The sequence below is a fragment of the Centroberyx gerrardi genome, chromosome 13, assembly GCF_048128805.1.
Source record: "Centroberyx gerrardi isolate f3 chromosome 13, fCenGer3.hap1.cur.20231027, whole genome shotgun sequence".
Lineage (NCBI taxonomy): Eukaryota > Metazoa > Chordata > Actinopteri > Beryciformes > Berycidae > Centroberyx > Centroberyx gerrardi.
In genome coordinates, this window is record NC_136009.1 from 27,494,428 (window position 1) to 27,514,940 (window position 20,513).

Below are 20,513 nucleotides of genomic sequence, written 5' to 3' on the forward strand. Positions count from 1 at the left end.
AGACTCGCTGTAGAACCTCTCACTCAGTGACTTGCTGTAAGTCAGTTTATACAGAAGCTAGTCCAACGGTTCACATGAAAATGGCCGCCGCTCCGACCGTCCAGGAACGTCGATTTGAAAGGGAAAGACCGTTCTATCCATTCGAGTTCTGTGATTCAACCCTATGAGTTCTATATTTGTAGTTTATATCCTAGTCGTTTAGCTGATGCTCTCATTCAGAGAGACTTACATTGAGTGAGCAGGTGGAGGTTCAGAGTTTCGCTCAAGAACACTTCAACAGGAGCAACGGCTGCTGCTTTGATCGAACCCGATGGTGCGTTCAGGTGCTGCTGGGAAAGTCGTGACATCCGGGACTTCCCAGTCGGCTGCTAAACAGCGTTGCGGTCATGTGCTGTTTTGTCGGAAAAAATCAAACCCAGAAGACTAATGATAAACAAACATGAACCGCCACAGAGGCTGCAGCTTTGCAAGTTGGAGAATTGTTGTTGTTGTTTGCGCTGTGCTGAGTGCCTGCTAGCTCCAACATGAGAGATCCTTCCTCTTTAAAATCATCTGAGATCCTGAAATATTTACAGATGAACTTTTCCAAACCTTTCCAAAATATATACACAGTGTTTTGGAGTCAAACCAGGTACAAACTCCACACAGTGCTGCTACAGAGAGGCAATCCCCAGCTGTGTGTGTGTGTGTGTGTGTGTGTGTGTGTGTGTGTGTGTGTGTGTGTGAGTGTGTGTGTGTGTGTGTGTGTGTGTGTGTGTTGGAGGCGGCTGGTGATGGCAGCAGCCAGTTAACTGGTGAACATATCTGCCTTGGCAGAGCCATTATGCAGGACTTGGTCCCATGCCAGCCGGCAGTGGAGCGAGAGGAGGAGCGTGTGTGTGTGTGTGTGTGTGTGTGTGTGTGTGTGTGTGCGTGTAGATTGGGCTGGTGAAAAGGCGGGGAGGGATAAGGGGATTGGTGAAGACGTGTGTGTGTGTGTGTGTGTGTGTGTGTGTCAGGCAGCTCTCTCTCTCTCAGTAGCAGCTGGTAGTCAGGGATGCGATGGCCCGGCCACGCGTCTGGAGGAATGTGGCTTCAGTGGCCGATCCAAGTCACACACACACACACACACACACACACACACACTAGTCTACATTAGTCAGCTGATCCTGCTGCTGTGTGGAGGCTGTGACTCTCTGGATTCTCGACTGAAGAATAAACGGCGTCTGGAGTCAGATCGCTGACAGACTGCAGCTGAAGCGAAGGAGCAGAAGTGTTAAATCTCTCTCTCTGCTGCCTGGTTCCAGACGCCTGAACCTCGTCCCGCCCACTTTTCTGATTTTATCGAGCAATTCAGAGAGTCTGTGGTGTTTCCCTCGTCAACGTCTTGTTCTCGCTCAGAGAAACAATCGAGCCAATCAGCGCCGTTGTGGGCGGGACTAAAGTTTGAACTCACCTCTTTTATGTCAAAATCGACCGACATTCTTGGTGCAGTTAGTAAATCTGGCTAACCGTGGATGTAGAGGCTGACTGGCTCCAGCATCATGTGACTGAAGTAACGTCAGAGCGGCTACGTCGGTCGCTAGTGATTGGTTCAGATACGTCGGTCGCTAGTGATTGGTTCAGGGAAAATCAACTCCCCACACACAGAAAACGGCTAACGAGGAGGAAATCTGAGGCTGAATAATGGAGTGGGAACAAAATGGCCAATCAGTCTGAATATCAGGCTGACTATCTGGTGAATTTCATCCTCCTTTACCTTCCTCCACTCCTCCCTCCCTCCTTCCTCCCTTCATTCACTCCCTAACTCACTCTTGTCCTTGACTCTTTGGGCAAATAGATTCGTTTGGGTCAAAATCCTGACCGTGTGTTTTTTTCCTGTTCATGATTCAGCCCACACTAGTAGTGACATGCGATGACTGGAGAAATGAATCTCTGATTTAGTAAAAAAAAAAAAAAGCCCTTCAAGTCATGTCCGAGCTTGCATCGAGTTCCAGGTCGCATGAAAGAGAGAAGAGCAGAAGCCGCAACACGGCGCTCCGAAAAAAAGCTTTTCACTTCAGACAAAAAAATCAAGGCAAAGCTTCTTTTCATCAGTTTCAAAGTTTCAGTTTCATCAGCTCGGCTCCTGTCGGCGGGCCAGGTGAAGGCCGACGAGGGCAGGAAATATTAAAATAGATTTTGGGAGGACAGTGTTGCAGCTTCTGTGCTTTTTCTTGCGTTGGATTAAAGCAGCACTGGAGGAAGGCTGGGTGTCTAACTGCTGTCACTGCCATTCAAGGATATATGCTGTAGAACAATGTGAGCTAAGGCCAGTGTGTGTGTGTGTGTGTGTGTGTGTGTGTGACTTGGTTTGACTGCGTGAGTTAAAACCAGACTGATGTAACCGACTGACTCACCCACCTACAGCACCACCCACCCACACCCGTGACTCCTTTTTACGCAAATGGATTTGTTTTTGGTTAAAAGTTGTTTGCCATGAACACAAGAGGAGCTACCTCACGTCATGAATGCAGCGTGAACCGGTAAACATGGCGTCCCCCACAAAGTCACGCCGGCTTCCCTCGAGCCAAACGGCAACAAGACGCATCATCGCTGCGAGTTTCAGCAAAATCGGACCTGGACCTTATGCTATTCCTTGAGAGCTGATTCCTCTCCAAACCTGAAACCATAACAAGTATTCAGAGTTCGCCCCAAATCACAGAGAGACTCCTGTCCCGTCCTATCTGTCCCGTCCTATCTGTCCCGTCCTATCTGTCCTGTCCTGTTTTGTCTTGTCTGATCCTATCTTACCCGCACTAACTTGTAGCATTTACTGTGTATTATATGCCTGAATGTTTTACCACTCGCTGTTCTTGTTTTTTGTTTCTTTCTTTTTTCCCACGGCACAGCCAAGGGCATCAAGAGGCAAATTCAGGTCAGACAGGCAGTCAGTCAGTCAGTCAGTCAGTCAGGTAATGGTTCGTGAGATGATGCACTTCGTCAGATGGCCTCTAGAGGGCGTTTTTGACTGTGAGCTGCAGTGTTTCCCATACAGAGACACAAAATCAAAAGTTGGTCAGTGTATAGAAATGGATCTAAATGGATCTCTAATGGCCTGATGTCGCATCACATCATGTCAGTAATTTGGAGATGTACAGACAGCAGACCAGCAGACTGAACTCAATCCACAGAGTCTGAAACTTAACATTTCACAGTCAGTAACGGGGGGTTTTCAGACAGTAACTCGTCTTCGCTGCCCTACAGACTTTAACGGCAGGTGACGTCATCTTGTGGTATTTAAGTAACATTAGTGGAATCAGGTAATTTAACCGTGTTGCAGCGCTTCAGAGCAGAGAATTGAACACACACGCCATGGGTCTGTACAGGATCTGTGCTTGTTTCTGTGATTTATCACCATATTATGTTGTTGTAATTGTTGTAATAAAAAAAATTATAATAATCGGGCTTGTGGTCTAGCGGCCTTTCAGAGTTTTAAATTTTGACGTTTAATCATAGCGCCCCATCAGGCCAGTGGGTGTCATTTTGTAAACATCAGAACTCAGTGCCAAGATGCATCATCATCCCTCCAAGTTCTGTCAAAATCACACCGGTGGAGTCTGAGAAACCACATTTGAGTTCAAATTAAAAATGTTGACCTTGAATTACAGCGCTCCCATTAGGCCCTTCCCCCCCCCCTGATGTCAAGTCATGTGCTTTAGATTTTCCATCAGGTTGCAGTAACACAGTAAAGCAGTACGGACCGAGCTGAGTGGGTTTCTGAGATCCAGACTCGACAGCATCGAGAAATCCAAAACCCTTCATCACCTCACAGCAATCTATACAAAACGTACCGAAGCCCCGGCTCCCGTGACTTTGCCGGTCGGACTCGATCTGTTCAATATTCACGCCTAGAAACAAGGCAGCGGCCTATTAAAGTGCGCTTCAAACGAGGCCGCTTATCTTTTTAATTAGGCCGCAGGTTGAGAGCGAGCGATACTGCACTCTGGGCTGATGTATATGTAATGTGGAACAGTATTGATTGTGGGCAGAAGAAGACGAGGGGCCCATTCAGGGTGCTGGCTCGCTGCACTGTTCAATACCGGCGCTAATAAATAATATCAAAGGCAAAACCTGGCTAAAGGTGGATGAGATGAAATCTCTTTATAATGCAAAACCCATCGGGAGGGGAGGGGAGGGGGGGGGGGGTATTTCTTTCTGCAGCAGCAGGTCGACAGGATATTGCAAGAAGTCTGCAGCTGAAGAAACAAATAACCCGTCTTTCATCTACAGCAGATTAAAACGCAAACAGAAAGAGGACAGAAAAAAAATCCTAATTATATTCTCTGGAGTTAGGAGTTGGTGTTTTTTTTCTGACTGTTTTGACACAGTTAATATGCTTTTCTGTGACCCCCCCTACACACACACACACACACACACACACACACACCACCCTCCACCTTGCCTGGTTAGCCGGCTCTAATAGGCAATATAAGAGGCTATTTACACTTCAAGGTGCTAATGCAACACTTTCCCCCAATCTTATTACCGCTGGAGTGATTTTCTCACCAGTGTGTTGACAAGTAGAATTAGACAAAGTGTTTGGACAGCTACATCCCTTACATCACCACACACACACACACACACACACACACACACACACACACACACTCCGCCCCCTCCGTCTTCCAGGCAGGTTAGCACTCTGACCTTTGTCAGTCTATTACATTGTTGACTTTACTGCGGGAAGGCGCGTGTCAAAAATGTAATTTAAGGGATGCAAATCAGTTCATCATGTTCGGCAGAGCGCCGTTCTTCCTGACAATAAGACGTTTTGTTTTGTTTTTTTTCTGTTCTAAATAAGAATCAGGATCAGTTTAGTCGTCCCGCAGAATACATGTCGACGAATTTCACAGCACATGCGATGCAAAACGATGCAGTTTGCAGTATAAAAAATAAAAAATCAGACATGTAAATGAATCATATCAAAGAACTACAACTATACATTTAACATTCAATGTATTTGGCCTTGTTGGAGCTGTGTGTTGGATTCTCAAAGTCAACAGTCACGTGATTCATACGATCTTATGAGTATATATACAAAGAGTATATACAAAGAAGTCACAAGCAGAGGACACTATCTGAAAAGTCTTATTCCAAAATGCTAAATATCACTTTTTTCAGAGTAGAGTAAGTAAGCTATTCCCCTTTAAATAGCACCAGTATTTGTTTTAATTTGGTGCCATCAGTCATTCTGTAAGAGTGCGATCTCTTTCAGATGATGGACGTCCCGTTTTGGAACTGAACCTCAGTGAGAAGCGGCGGGCTAACGCTGCGAGCGGCTCTGCTGGAGCATGTTTCCAGGAAAGATGCTCTTGATGCTCTTCTCTCCTCTCAGTCAATACATAATTCATTCCTTCCCGTCACTCTGACAGGCGAACGCAACCTTCTCAATTTTCCTGACAGATCTGCGCTTGCCCTTTCCAGCAGGGAAATACTTGGCACATTAACATGAAATGAGCGGAGTAATGTACATCACGGCTCTGCAGCGAAACGCCAACGGCTAACGGCGGAGAATATCCGGGAGGCAATTTGGTCGATTTCACGTTTGATGTGTTTTTAGAGTTTATCACGAAGAAGACAGGAGGTCACTTTGCATTCTGGGTGTTTAGTTTGAAGTGTTTATTCAGAGAGTCCTGACAAACTGTCGCTGAACAAAACACTTCCACCGCTACCTGCTACCTGCTGCCTGCTCACTCACTGTAAGGGTGAGCGTTAGCTAAATGCCTAAAAATAAAAATGGTGACACGACACATTTGTAGGATATTCCTCATCTGGGACAAACGCCAGATTCTCTTTTCTTGCTATTAAAGACCCCGCTGCAAACTTGTTAAGTTATTTTATCTCGTATCCAGACTTATCAAGCTTATTTTAGCTTTTATTTTTTTTGTGAAATCATCTCACTGCACTGGCTGATAATTTCACCGGTTTCAACAAATTTGACTTTTTTTTAAGGAGAAAAAAACATGTTTCAGGACATTTACTTGGTAGAAGTGAAATTGTCTTGTTTCAAGATTTTCTTCATTGTTTTATGATGATTTCTTCATCATTTTGTCATGAATCAAGAGAAATTTACTGAAACCAGCAGATTATCTGCCAGTGCAGAGAGATAATTTGACTAAAAATATCATGAAATAAGCTGATAGGTCTGGAAACAAGAGAAAATCACTGGACAGCTTGTCATTTTTTGCAGTGTTGTAATGACATTTTTAAATTGTTGTTTACATTCTAGCAGCCAATGGCATTGCTAGAAAGATTTGTGTCTCAGAAATAAACTATAAATAAATAAATAAATGAATTCTGCACAGTCAGACTTTGTTGCCACTGAACTTTTATTGATCACATCGTATCGTGGTTGTATGGAATCGTGAATCGCATATCGCCTATCGAATCGTATCGTGAGATGAGCAGATCATCTCATCCCTACCAAGGACACTTTGACACACTGCTGCTGCTGCTGCTGGGATTGAACCTGAGACCTTCTGGTTGCAGGACGGTCCGGTCTGTCTGACCGCTTCACCCCGGCTCTCTGTCTCTCTCTCTAAACTCTCCACGTCGACACAGCCAGGCAGCAAATCTGCGGTTTGAAGTCCCAGGAATGCAAATTGAAAATTAAGGGTGCACTTCCTTAATCTGCCGTTCTAATCCGGCTCCGAAAAGAAAAAAAAGAAAAAATATATATATAAAAAGAAAAAAGAAAAAAAAATCGGTACGTAGGAAGGGCTACATTAATTATACACAAAAAGAAGAACTACAAAAGAGGGCCTGGTCTTTGAAGATACAGAGCGCTAAATGTCACCCGCAGCCTTTGAAGCTCCTCGCTGCCTTTGTCTCTCACTTCTCCTCTACATGAAACACTGCAGCAGACAGACAGTGCCGGCACGGTGAGGGACATTTCAACTTGGGGATACACACCCTTAAAAACCAAAAAAAAAGAGAAAAAGATAAGGAATGAAAGCGAGGTGCACTCCACTGCCGCTCGGTAGGAACTTGAACTTCACAGTCTGCCGGGACGTCACGGTGCGGAGAAACCGTCCCGACTCCGGTTAAAGTGACTCGTCTTTTTTACGCTCAACAGTTACAATCAATGTACAGGAATTTATCTTGGTGACATCAACGCAGGAATATATATATCGACGACTCACATATAAGCCTTATTCCCAAGGAGCTGATGTGACCTGGGAACGTCCAGTGATTTGTAATAAGTGCAGAAATCGATGGTCATTTTAATCCCGTGTCAATCTGTCATGTCTGTAATTTCTAAAGGAAAAATTCGAGCAAAATTTACCGAATGTATTTTGGTGAAAACAGAGGTCTCCTGACAATACTAATCCTGCACGAATCACACTCTCGGTAATTTCTATCTTCCTCCTGTCATGAAAAATGGAGGAAAAGTTTTGCTTCTCTAAATCAAGTGAAGAATTGTAAAATCTTCACTGTTGGGGATTTCGAGGATTTTACATATAACACCAGTCCTGTGTGAAGAGGAATCTAGTGACATATTATTAGCCCCTTTTCCACTAAGGACCTTAAGCCCATGACATTTTTTGTTTAACAAAATATGCTAAATGAATAAACAAACCTAAAATACTAAGTAACAAATAGCCTACGATGCTAAAACTTGCTCGCCGGTGGAAGTTTAATCAGCAGTTTCCATGACAACAAGCAATCTACGTAATATACGTAAGCGCTAGGGCTTACAGTGTTGGACTAAGGTGTTTGGAGGTTCTTAAGCACCTGAAATAAGCCCCAGGTAAGCCCCACTGAAGCCCCAAAAAACAAAACAAAATAAGGGTTAGGTTTAGGTTCCTTAGTGGAAAAGGGGCTGTAGTACTGGGACAGGGACACACAGGACCTCACACTCAGGGCAGGACATATAAACACAGTAGACTACAGATATCACTTTAGATATACAGTATATTCAGCATTTTATTACTATGTGTATTCATTCCAGCAGTGCATTGGAACAAGGGTTTGACCCATATGGGCTTTTGGAGGCTGAAACAATACAGATGAAGCTGCTGATAGCTGATATTCTGATGATATGATATTCAACATGTTTAAAGTTGGCTATTTTCATGCCAAAAAATTCCCCAAAATTCTGTGTTTTCTCCAGAATTTTACACTTGTCAGGGTAGAAAAGCCTCTGAAACAGCATTTTGACCATCATGGGACACTAAAACTCTCCACTGAATCTCAGACTAATGACATTCTTTTAGCGTTAGCAGCTCTAACATAAAATATATTATATGTTAGTTTTCCAGACTGGTTCCTCCCTGACCAGCTGTGGTGAGGGAGGAACCTCCATCATACTGGACCGGACAATATCTATTATGATATTTAATAAAAGACCAATATTGGCCCGATATATCTGCCAAAATATCGGTCTAACCCTAATTGGACATCCCATAGTATCAGCGAACAGGACGGAAAAGCCTGAGGTTCTGAGCGTCACTGAGCATGTGCAGAGTCCCCGAGGGCTCAGACAGAAGAGACAGACAGACCACAGACAACAGACAGTCAGTCAAAAGAACAAGAACAACAAATACATGTTATTTGGGGAGGTGAGCTGGTTTTATAAACCCCTCGAGGTTTCACTTTCTCACTGCCACAGCTTTTATTTTCATCTCTCTTTTTGCTGTTTCTAAAACTGAACCCTAAAAAAAAAAAAAAAATCCCTAATCTAGGCAGAGCCACGTGTCGTCTTCAAAAACCTTCACGTGGTCCCGAACCCGGCGCTGTGGCTTCAGGGTGGGAAACTGCTGAATAAGTGTCGTAATTCAAATTAAGGAAACGGATTAGGTTATTTCCATCATGGTGCGCTTAAAACAAAATACTGCCACCCACCAGAAACAATTCAGGACACTCAGGAGTCACACTGGGAAACATGAGAGAGCTGAATAATCTTTTTAATATGTTTTTTTTTAAATGATAATACTGCACAAGGCTGTTTATAGAGGAGGAAGGATCGCTTATTTGCCAGACAGAAGCGGTGAACATGCCCAAATTCAAATTAGAAATCATCCTGTGACTGAATGTAACGCTCTTGAAATATTCATCTAAATTCTCCCACATCAAAGCGTGATTTCAAATTCGTCTCAAACCTTTAGTCTTAACGGGCCGCCCCGCGCTCGCAGGAGCATCCCAAGCCAAAATCGTCGTTAAGTCATTCTGCTCTGTTCTCTCCTCTCCTCCCCGGTCTCTCTTCACCCACCCTTTCTCTTTCTAGGAAAAAAAAAATCCCGAGAAAGGAGGAGAGAGCGAGAAAAAAAAGAGGGCAGAGAGGAGAGAGGACGAGAGACTATAAGGGAACGTGACGGAGAGAGAGAGAAGTGGAGGAGGGGAGGGAGGAAAGACACTTGAGTGCAGTTGTAATCAAGGCCCGTGCGCTCGAGAGGGGCCAATCAATCCGGCTGTCTGCTTCTACATCTCATCAGGCATCTCAGAGACGGCTAAAGAGGCGGCGCCGGGCGCTTCAGCCTCCTCAGGCCGGGCGGAGCGGGGCGGGGCGGGGCGGGGGCGGAGCGGAGCGGGGCGAGCAACAGGCGCTCCGGTCCGGACCGTCTGATGACCCGACCAACGTGATCTCAGAAAAAAAAAAAAGTTGTGAAATGAGCACGAACTGTGAAACGCAGATTTACGAGCTGTGGACGAGAGCTGAGCGATATTGACAAAAAAAATCTAATTGCGATTATTTGAGAGACCTTTAAAACACACAGAGAGTAATAGTTAAAAGTAGCTACTGTTGCCTTTATCAGTCAGGGTTTTTAGAGGTTTTATTTTATTTTAATTGATCTCAGCTACATCATTGAAATAAGAAAGAGACTTTAAAATGCTGCTGGTTGTATCTTAATCCCTCTTTTCTGTCTGCAGACATTTCTCAAGACACAGCGCCTTGTGTGAAAAACACAATCGATGGCGGTCTACGCCTCCCGACTCTTTTCTTTTCACTCCACTTCTGTTCGGACACCGGAGCCGCTGCCCGTGAACACTCATCTCTTCAAGGACTACGCTCTTATTCTGAAGCAAAACAAAAATCCATTCCATTTCTTCCCTGAGTTCTTGTTTTCTTCTCCTGGCACTTCTCTCCTGCACGATCCTCCTCTGCTCACAGGAATGTCGTCAGGACGCTTTGGCTCTGACCCTTGACCTCCTCAGCACTGCCTGCTTGTAATGTCGGTGATCTAGGAATTGCAGCCAGAGACTATGAGTCGCTCTGGATAAGAGTGTCAGCTTAAATGCCTAAAGTGAAACATTAATTTAAGTATTTCTAGCCGTCTAACTTGATCCAGAACACATACACCTGTTAGTGACTTTAGATGGTATCTTTGTTTTAGTTTATTGGCTGTGGTTCGTTGGTGGTGTCGAGGAAGAAATGGAAAAGCACCTGTACTAAGCAACATTCCTATATGCTCACTTAATATGTAACATTTGACCCATATTTACACTGTAAGTGCCTAAAACTCCAGAATAACCTGCTTCACCATTATAAGATTAAACTCTGAAGTAACATCTTGTGTCTTGTGTGCTAACCCTGACCCAAATCTCATAGGAAACACTGACAAAACAATAACTTAGTTACATTTTCAGAATAGTATTCGTATTTTCTTGAAAATCTCCTCTTTTCATGGAACACTAGTACAATATATACTATACATTTAGAGGTATACAGTTGAAATACTATACTTTTTAACATATAAAAAGACAAGAACTTACTGTAGAACTACACCCCTTTTTAACAGAAATCCTGCGACCCGATGCCATGAAACTCTTTTACTTTTTAATAACTTGGACTGTGTGATATTGGTCTACCTGCACCGTTCTTTAGGCCAACAAAAAAAAACTTAAAACAGAGGAAAAAGCACTATGACAAAAAAAAGTGATTATTACCCACAGGACCAGCCATAAGACAGACTTGGTCATTAGATCTGAGGATATTGAAAAGATTATATGATATGAGATGATTTTACTCCCATCCACTGCAGTTTAGAAAAAAAAATGTATATTAAATTATTAAATCTTCGTGCTAACAAGTTTTGGGGAGGTCCAGACCTGTTCTTCCGCTAAACTGGGCTTACAAAGTTAGTGGGATATGAATTATAGGTAATGCGGTAGGATTTAAATTAGATTCTAAATAAAATATGAGGCCAAGAGGCACCTTGACAGCGTCCCGTCATTTTGAATGTAAAAGATAGGGCTATTACAGGCCTATTCACATTTAAATGAAAAAGCTATCAGTGGTGGTGGTGGTGGTGTGTGTGTGTTTGATGTGTGTGTATTTGTAATGTATGTGTGTGTGTATATGTATGAATAGAGCATGGTGGCGGTGTGGTCCCATGTCGCCTCCCAGATCCTCTTTTCCAGGCCAAGAGCCGTCACCGCCTTCCTGAGAAGCGGTTACACAAACACCCTAAACAACGACGCTAAATCATCGCCGCGACGTGTGAGAGCCGCGGCCGGGTTTAGCACTCCCACATCTCACGTACAGGATTCTCACAGCGGAGCAGCACCACCGCCGGCAGCCCCCCCCCCCCACCCCCTCCCCCCCTTCCCGCCGCAGCCCCGCGGCTAGATGATGCAAAAGTGATGCAAGCGCGAAGCCAGCTCCGCTACAAGGTGGCCATCTGGGAGAGGTCTGCCAACCCCGCCGCGAACGTCAGGAGCCGGGGCCAACTGCGAGAGAGAGAGCGATGCTGCCAGCTGCGGGAGTGGGAGAGAGGGGCCGGCGGTGCCAGCGGGCCGGTGCCAGCGCCGGAGGAAAGCGGGCCGGCCGGTTGGCTGGCCGGCTGAGTGGCTGGCAGGGCGGCTGCGCGGCTGGCTCGGGATCACGTCGCACCGCTGTGCAAACTCGAGCTCGACACAACACCTGTGTCCCCCCCCCCCCATCCCTCCCCTCCAACATCCCTCCCCCCCCCCTCCCCGCGCTCGACGGCAGGACTCACAGATGCTCGCAAAGCTCCAGAGGACGCCGCGCAGCTCCCCGCTCCCTCTGAAGTCGGACCAAAATAACCACAGGTGACTCTGGATCGGCGGGGGGGGGGGGGGGGGGGTGGAGGCGACGGGGGGCGGGGGGGGCGCAGGCTTTTTAAAGCTCGGATGAGACATCTTGCAATTCACAAAACGCCTCCAGCTCTTCTATGACGACGGGGCGAAGAGATAAAAACGCGGAGACGTGTCACAGCAAATTGCATCAGTAAACACCAGAACCCCCCCCCCCCACCATCTCCCTCTATCTTCTCATTTTGATTCTTTTCTTCGGCAACAGGTGAGAGAAACTTCTAGAATCGATTAGCCTTCGGCGTGCGATGAAAACTGATTAGCAGGTGAGCTGAAATGAAGTTAACTCGGATAGATTTGCTGAGTCGCTCCTGAAGGGCACGGGCAGCGCTGGACGGATCCCAACGTGAGACTCGTTTCCAATGCAATCACTCCGGTAATCAATGGGAACAATTAAAGGAGTTCCACGCAGTAGGAGCGATGACACAAAATCAGTCACCGGTGTTACTAATGATAATGTGTATAGATAGGTGCTCAGGTGTGACCATGAGACGTTTCCCTCTGCAGCAAAGCGTGTATATTGCTGTTGCTGGACAGAAAAAACAAGCAGCATCTGAGTAATGAAGAATAAAATCCTTATTTTCCTACTGGCAGACGTATTTTTTGAAATGCTAACTCGGGGTAGGTGCTGCATTTCAAGGGCTGGAGGGTCGTGGAATTGACTCAACACACAAATGACGACAGGAACTTGCAATTCATGTGAGAAAAACAAGAAAAACACCAAAATTGCAGGTAGGGATGTGTTCTTTTTCCGCGACAGCAGCAATATGCAACGTGAAAACAAGACGAGTAAAGAGGCTCCCTTGAGAGACAGCTGATGTCAAGACGACATAACAGAGTTGACAATTTTCAGGCAGGCAATTTTCAGAGGAGCTGTAATGGCAGTGATGATGATGACCTTTGAAAGGCAGTCTTAGGGAAGCACTCCGCAACTCTGCAAGATAACTTTAAATTGTCCATAATCACAGGATCTGAGAGTGTATAGGCTGACAAAGTCACACAAAGACATCTAGCGTGGATGGATGGATGACAATTTGACCACATTACTTGGGCATAATTATGCATATATTTCCCCGCTTTGTTATGACATATAAACACATGAAGGCAGCCGGGGCTTTGAGAGGGGAAGGGGACTCGACTGCAGTCTGAGGGCGAAGGGCCCGCACATCAATAGGAGGGCGAAGCGAGGTAGATGAAACACATTACTTTGACCTAAAGAGCTCGGTAATTACATTTGGCATTTTGACAAGTGTTTAGCTGGAGTGAAGGTCAGTCCCGTCAGCATGCGAGATCTATGCTAATCCACTCAGACGGAAGAAAAAGAAGAGACAAAAAAGTCGAGGAAGGAAAGAAAAGAAAAGGCCCGGACGTGACTGATGCCTTTGTCAAAGTCCCTGCAGGCTTCAGGATCAGGTCTGAGGCCTGGAGTGTGACAGAGGGAAGTCAGCTGTCTGCAATGGTCTCCCGTGTCTTCCTCCTCTACAAATGGAGCCGCCGTACATTTCTTCTTACTTCTTATTGAACAGCCTCTATATTACGGCTGAAATGTTGCTCGCACCCTAAAGAAAGTTGTTGGAAAATTTAAATTTTGTTGCCGTCAGAGGGCACAAGGAATCATCTGGTTCCGTTCACCGGTTTCATCTTGGAGCCGGTTCCAAGTTGGAAAAAATACCCAGATTCGTTAAGCTCCGAGTCTAACGAATCTCTTATCGAATCTTTTTTTTATCTCCTCTGTCTTCTACCACTGCCGTCTGCAGCTGATGACGTAATACGAGTTCGCCTAACTCCCCGGTTTGTTTACAGGACTGACTGGACACGGCAGATCGCCTCAGACGTTCGAAAGTGTGGCTGCACTTCACTAAAAATCAAGGAACAAACGGCAAAATGCAATATTTGCGGCAAGGTCCTCGTGACGAAGGGGGCGGGACTACAAGCTCCACGCTTAAACTGTTTATCTACGCAGCATCAAATTGAAGTAAAAGAGCGCGGCGTTTTTGAAACTTGAGGACGATCTGACCTGCCGCTCATCTTCAGCTAAGGCAGCCATTTATTTAGCTGACATTGACTAAATGATAAAGTAGAATTAATATTATATCCCCCCCCCTCCAATAGATTACCTAAAAAGATTTGATAAAGAATTTGAAAGGATTCGGACTCAATAAGCAGATTCGACACTAGATTCAAATTCGATAAAATGCTTTCAAACCCCACTAGTTTTTTGTTATCGTGTACCAATTTCGTTCGATTGTATAACAGGAAAATAACTGCTTACAGCTATTTACTGTAGTACTTATGCAGGATATGTACAGGATTATGGGCTTCTGTCATGGCTGCCACTGTACTTGAATTGCCTCTACTTTGTTTAAAAAAATAAACCTTTTCCTCCTTGTCGTTTTTCTTTATCCAGCACTTTTCTATCATGCATTATCATAATAGGGGACACAGGAATATTTGTTACATCTACTGTCAGGGCCGCTTTGGCTTTGACATGTGCACTCCTTAATACTGTCTGCTTGGTATGTTAGGAATTTAATTCAATTTGTTGCAGTCATTGCAAGTCACTCATCAGATAAATGCCTAAAAATGTAAATGAGGAGCAGGGATTTTCTCGTCAGAGCGCGGCGGCGGCGGAGCTACAAGGACTAAAGGGTTCGGGGCCGGAAGTGACCTTGGAGAGCAAAAGATAAAAAGGTCTTTTAAGAAATCTCCAAACAGAAACGAGAAAACAGCCTACAGACACTTCCAGCTCGGATCCTGTGGAATTAATGTGAAAGCAAATGTCAGAAAATGAAGCGGCGCTGTTGTGTGGAAAATTCACCTTTCACATACAAAATGGAATTCAGTGATGCTTTGAAATTTAAAAAAAACCACACTCCAGCTTCATGAAGAACTGCCAGGCGCAAAGGTTGACGTGCGATGTGAACTGGATGGGAATGATCAGCAGTTCCCGCCATTTTTATTTAGAGATATTCCATTAATTAGCATGTAAACTAAGCATTCACTGGTAGCATTTCTCCAAAGGAAAATGTCTTTCTAACTTATTGAAGACTTCGTGACCTCGCTGCTGGGAAATTACTTCCATGTCAACACACAAATCAAACTTCAGATATTACACCGACTGACTGAGCAAGCGGCTATTGTCTGCCGCTAACAATGGAGGGTTAGCTTCTCTTGAACAAAAACACTCAGTCAAGGTTCAGTGCGATGGCTAATAAATGCTGGAACTGACCGCTGCCAGCATCCAAACCTGTCCTGGGACAAAAATATCCCTCAAGTGGACAGCTTGTGGGCATGTGTGTGAGCTCGCATCTCCAGCCTGAGGAGCCTGATTAGCATGTATGCAAAAACAAGCGCTGCATTAAAAAAAAAAAAAAAGGAGAAGTCAGATGAACAGACGGAGCGAGGATAAGGCGATCTGAGCGGAGTCGTGGCTCCTCAGCTGCTCTCCTCCTGCTTTAAGTGCTAATTGAGCTGCCCGCTGTCCTGACCCTGACCCCCGGCCTATTCAGGGGGTCCCGTTCTCACGGCCGCGACGCACCGCTGGAAGTGGCCCCCGCGCTCCCCCGCCCGCCCCCGGCCGGACAATGAGGGTCACCACCTCGCTGCCCACCGTCTTGACATCCACCCCCACGTTCGACAATGGCCCTCTCCGGCCCCGGGGCCCCCTCACAATGGGCGGGCGCGCGTGACAGAAGCGGCACCGCGGCTTCTTAGAGCGCCGCGCCGGGTCCGGCCGGCCCGGCTGCCTTTTGTCGGGCCGCTTGGCGCCCGGGGGCCCGGGGTCAGTATCGATCCGGTGTCACAAGCAGGAGAAAAATGATTCGGTTTCGACTGCAGAGAGAAGCTTCCTTTTGTTTTGTTTCAAAGAAGGAAATCAGAGTGAGATTTTACAGCATTTGTAGAACAGAATTTAGTCTATTACTGAGCCCTAAAATCGTATTTTTCTCAAAGCAAGTGAAATAAATTATATGATTTCACTTGTTTCCAATGCAAATCAACTTGTTTCAAGAACTTTGTAGAATCAAGTGTCATTTTCTTGATAGTAGAAAATTCCTGAAACAAGTGAAGCTACATTGGAGACAAGTGGAGTTATCTCTCCTCACTGGCAGAATGTTTCTCTTGGTTTAAGAAAATTGAGATCTGACGGCTGACGGTTTCATCTTGGAGCCGGTTCCAAGTTGGTAAAATACCCAGATTCGTTAAGCTCCGAGTCTAACGAATCTCTTATCGAAAACTCCTGAAACAAGTGAAGCTGCATTGGAGACAAGTGGAGTTATCTCTCCTCACTGGCAGAATGTTTGTCTTGGTTTAACAAAATTGAGATCTGACGGCTGAATATGAGACTAAATGACTTGTTAAGATTCATATTTTTTGCAGTGTGACGTCTTGCTGAGTTCTTTACGCAGCTTAAACAGAATAAAACAGAACCTGAGCAGAATAACCGATTAACGCAGCTGCCAAACACACAAGTTTGTTTCCACGCCAGGAGAGACGGACGCCATAATCTGTACGACCCGCCACAGATCAACTATAAATGATGATAAAACGACGTCATTACAATGGTCGTGTAAAGCTTAATGTTTCAGAAAAGCACTATAAACTCCGGCTGGGGGGGGGGGGGGGGGGTAATGTACGCTTCGGGATGGATTGATATTCTAGTTGAATATGACAAACGACGCTTTAAAGACGGACCGCCCACACTATTGCACTTTAGCTAAGAGGCCGCCATATTTCATTTGGAGCACGTTCTGTCAAATGTTTGCATTAATAACAATCGCGGCTCATCCGCGACCCGGCGGAGCGGCGGGGAGCGGCGGGGAGCGGCGGGGAGCGGCGGGGAGCGGCGGCGAGCGGCGGGGAGCGGCGGGCGGGAAACGAGAACGCCAACAATAGCACTTAAAAACAGGAGGGAGAGAGAGAGAGAGAACCCGTTGCATAATCAGAGCAAAGAGTGTGTAGACGAGTGTGTGTGTGTGTGTGTGTGTGTGTGGGTGAGAGAGAGTGTGTGAGGAGGTGGGGTTGCAATTATCACGCCGGTATAAGATGTGGGGGGGAAAAAAATAAAAAAAACAAAAAAAATACACGGTGAGCTACTCATGTAAGTTATTTTGACAGAGCCAATTTCCCAGTGCAGGTGATTTGGAGGGTGTGTGTGTGTGTGTGTGTATGTGTGTGTGTGTGTGTGTAGGTGTGTGTGTGTGTGTCTGGAATTAGGCCCAGGGAATATCAGGAAAAATGTATTCGGGGCTATGACTCTCTCTTTTACACTCTCTCTCTTTCTTTCTCTCTTACTCTCTCTCTCTCTCTCTCTCTCTCTCTCTCCCTCCCTCTCTCTCTCTCTCTCTCTCTCTGTCTCTCTCTCTCCCTCTCTCTCTCTCTCTCTCTCTGGACTGACAGCTTGGCTAATGGCAAACATTCCTCCTCTCTTTATTCCCCACTTCATCAACACCCTCGCCTCATTACCGTGAGTCACACTGCAGCCCGGTACATTCACAATACACACACACACACGCACACACACACACACACACACACACACACACACACTCCCACACACCTTCACAATGGTTTGACTGCTGGATCGCACTCTGAAACGTTATTACAAAGCCCCTCTCCATGTGACAGGACAGGCTGAACTGAATAATTCTGATTCTGAGGATCTTGAGGCAGAATCACTGAGGAACTGCCTCTGCTCTCTGTAGCCAAGATCTATATGTGTGTGTGTGTGTGTGTGTGTGTGTGTGTGTGTGTGTGTGTACAGTACAGATATATCCTTGGCTGCTCATCCTGCTGGCTTGCTATTGGACTGCTGCCTGAATGAACATTGACTTTGCTTTTACCTTTTAATGAGATTATGATTGTATTTTTACTCGTGTACATTGTTGTTTGTAATTCTATGTTTATCACTGCTGCTGTTTTCTTGGCCCGGTCTCCCTGGAAGAGATTTGTAATCTCACTGAGACTAGCTGGTGAAATCAAGGATAAACAAACTAAAAACAACGTTAACAGCAAACTTGTCGTCTTCCAGTGAATGATGCAGCCCCCCCTCTGGGCCAATCAGTAACAAATATGTCACCTGACCGGCGGCTGCAGCGCCCCCTTGGGCCTGTCAGGTTCATTTTGAAAATACCATATCAGTGGTGAGACGCATCGCTCTCCCAAGTTTCATCAAAAGCCAATCAGTGACACATGGGGGGGCAAACGAACAATGTAGCGCCCCCTTTAGGCCAATTTAAAAAGGCAGAAACACAGTGGATGATGCATCATTCCCCCTAGCTTCATAAAAAGCGGCGTCTGAGAAAGAATGAACGAACAGCCAAATTAGAGGAAGCTTGAGCAGCTTTATAGACTGAGAACAGCTGATTGTGTTAATAAACGAACAACTTGTCAGTCAACAGAACTGAACAGCTCTTGTAATTTCTGTGCTGTTTTTGACTGAACTGATCATTTCATCACTGATGCATCTGACTGATTTTGTGTTTAATGTCAGCTCGTTAGCTAGCTAACCATAGTATCTGGTCAGTTAACCAGCTGTCTGATTAGCACACTAGCTAACGTAGCTAGTAGCAGCTAGCGTTAGCTGTAGCTAGTAGTCACATGGTACCATCAACATTCAGTGAACCTCAGTTAACCAAAGGCACTAGGACTAAAGACAAGATGGTTTCCTGTGTCACAATAAGCTCAGTTTAGAAACAAATCCACCTTATCAGACAATTCACTTTTAGTTTTAACATTACTGAATGGATCTACAGCCACACCAACATCTTTTCCAGGTATCTCTCTTTTTCTAGCCTGCTTGTTAAATTAGATGCAGCCAATTCTCCGATGGGCCTCCATGATAGAGTCAGCCCGCAGTTGCTAGGAGATTCACGCCGCAAACGAAAAGCCACTATAACCCTGCCAGCTCCCCGTTTTCCCAGTGATTGACAGGCCGCCTGTCCAGTGATTGACAAGTCGACAATTTTGGGCCAATAGCAGGCGGCGCCGCGGCTCTGGAGAAAACCCAAATTCCACCTTTTGCCTCTCTTTGGCTGCTCCGGCTCCAGAAAATGTCAACATGCCGACGACAAACATCTCAAAACGGCCCTTCAGAGACCTGCGGGTGACATCGCACTCACTGCTCCATCTGTTTTACAGTTTGAATCTGGGCCGGTACCAAATACTTCTATGATACCCATGCCGACCCAGACCCAACAAAACATGACAGAAACCCACACCGTGATGCGGCACAGCGCGCAGCGGGGGAAAAACCACATTACTGAGCAGTCATATGTCGGGCGGCAGTTTTGAAAAATGTTCCTCCCGGGCCACAGGTGCAGCGGAGAGCCGGCGATAATGGCCCGTCTTTTTCTCTGTCAGTATAAAGGCAACATTATTCAGCCGAGGAGAACCTACCAGCTACGTTGGCCACATCTGCTGTGGTGACGTTCTGAGTGTTGGGGCGCACTTTGAAGGTCACAGCGGGGCCCACCACTCTGTAAAACACACACACACACACACACACACACACAAATGGTTAGAAACTTTACAAAAGGCATCTTCAGAATCTATTTTCCATGGCGGTGAGGTATTGTTTTTCAGCTGTCTTGCCTGGAAAAAAAAAGAGAGAAAAGACAGGGGGAAAAAAAGAGTTTTGCTCATTAAAGCCGAGCCATACGCAGAGTTTAAAAAAAAAAAAAAAAAGCTTCAACCTGTGGCAATCCTTTAGGCTGTTGCAATCCCCATCACCATCGCCAGATAACCTCTTGAATCTCAATGTAACGCGGCCGCCGGCATTTAAGCACGCTGGGAAATGAAGAGAAGGGAAGAGAAGGGACGAGGGTCGAGGACGAGTGCGTTCCGGTGATCGGCGATTCGCGATTCTCCAATAAACGAGTGTACGCCCTCATTTTCAACACATCTGCGTGTCTCGTTTAGGATAAAACGCAACGTACGTCGACGGAGACGCGTATCGACACGACGTACGTTGGTGTCGACCGACAGGAGCGGAGACAGAGAGAAAGACAGACAGGCAGAATGTGAGCGAAAGAGAGACAGGAAAACAGAGAGAGACAGTTATTTATTTTTATTAGTTTCATTCAATTGTCTTTAGCTGCTTTGGCGACGCTGCTCATCTAACATTCACGCCAATAAAGCAGATTGAATTGAAGAACTGACAGAAGGGAAGGAGAGACGGAGAGAGGCCGGGTGGTCGGAGGCTCCCGGTCTGATTAACCTTTTTGTTTTTCCTCTCCTCATTCAGACTGAAGATTTATCGGCCGCTCCCCCTCCTGTACGCGCCGTGTGCACCCGCAGGACGTGATTATTAACAACACTGTGACAATATACTGTATATAACGGCACGGGTCCTGTCCCAGTGCTGCTGGCACGAGAAAAACCTACAAAATGGTTTCGGGAATTTAGGAAAAAGTTCAACTTGTTTCACATTGACAGACACG

General features: G+C 45.8%; 1 protein-coding gene across 1 annotated transcript in view; it reads right to left on the bottom strand.

Annotated features, from left to right (window-relative positions):
• LOC139917389 (receptor-type tyrosine-protein phosphatase N2-like) overlaps positions 1 to 20,513 on the bottom strand; it is a 186,661-nt gene that overhangs the window by 125,472 nt on the left and 40,676 nt on the right. The window contains exon 9 of the mRNA XM_078287538.1: positions 19,471 to 19,550. Coding sequence (XP_078143664.1) covers positions 19,471 to 19,550 — 80 coding nt within the window. The remainder of the gene's footprint in view (positions 1 to 19,470; positions 19,551 to 20,513) is intronic.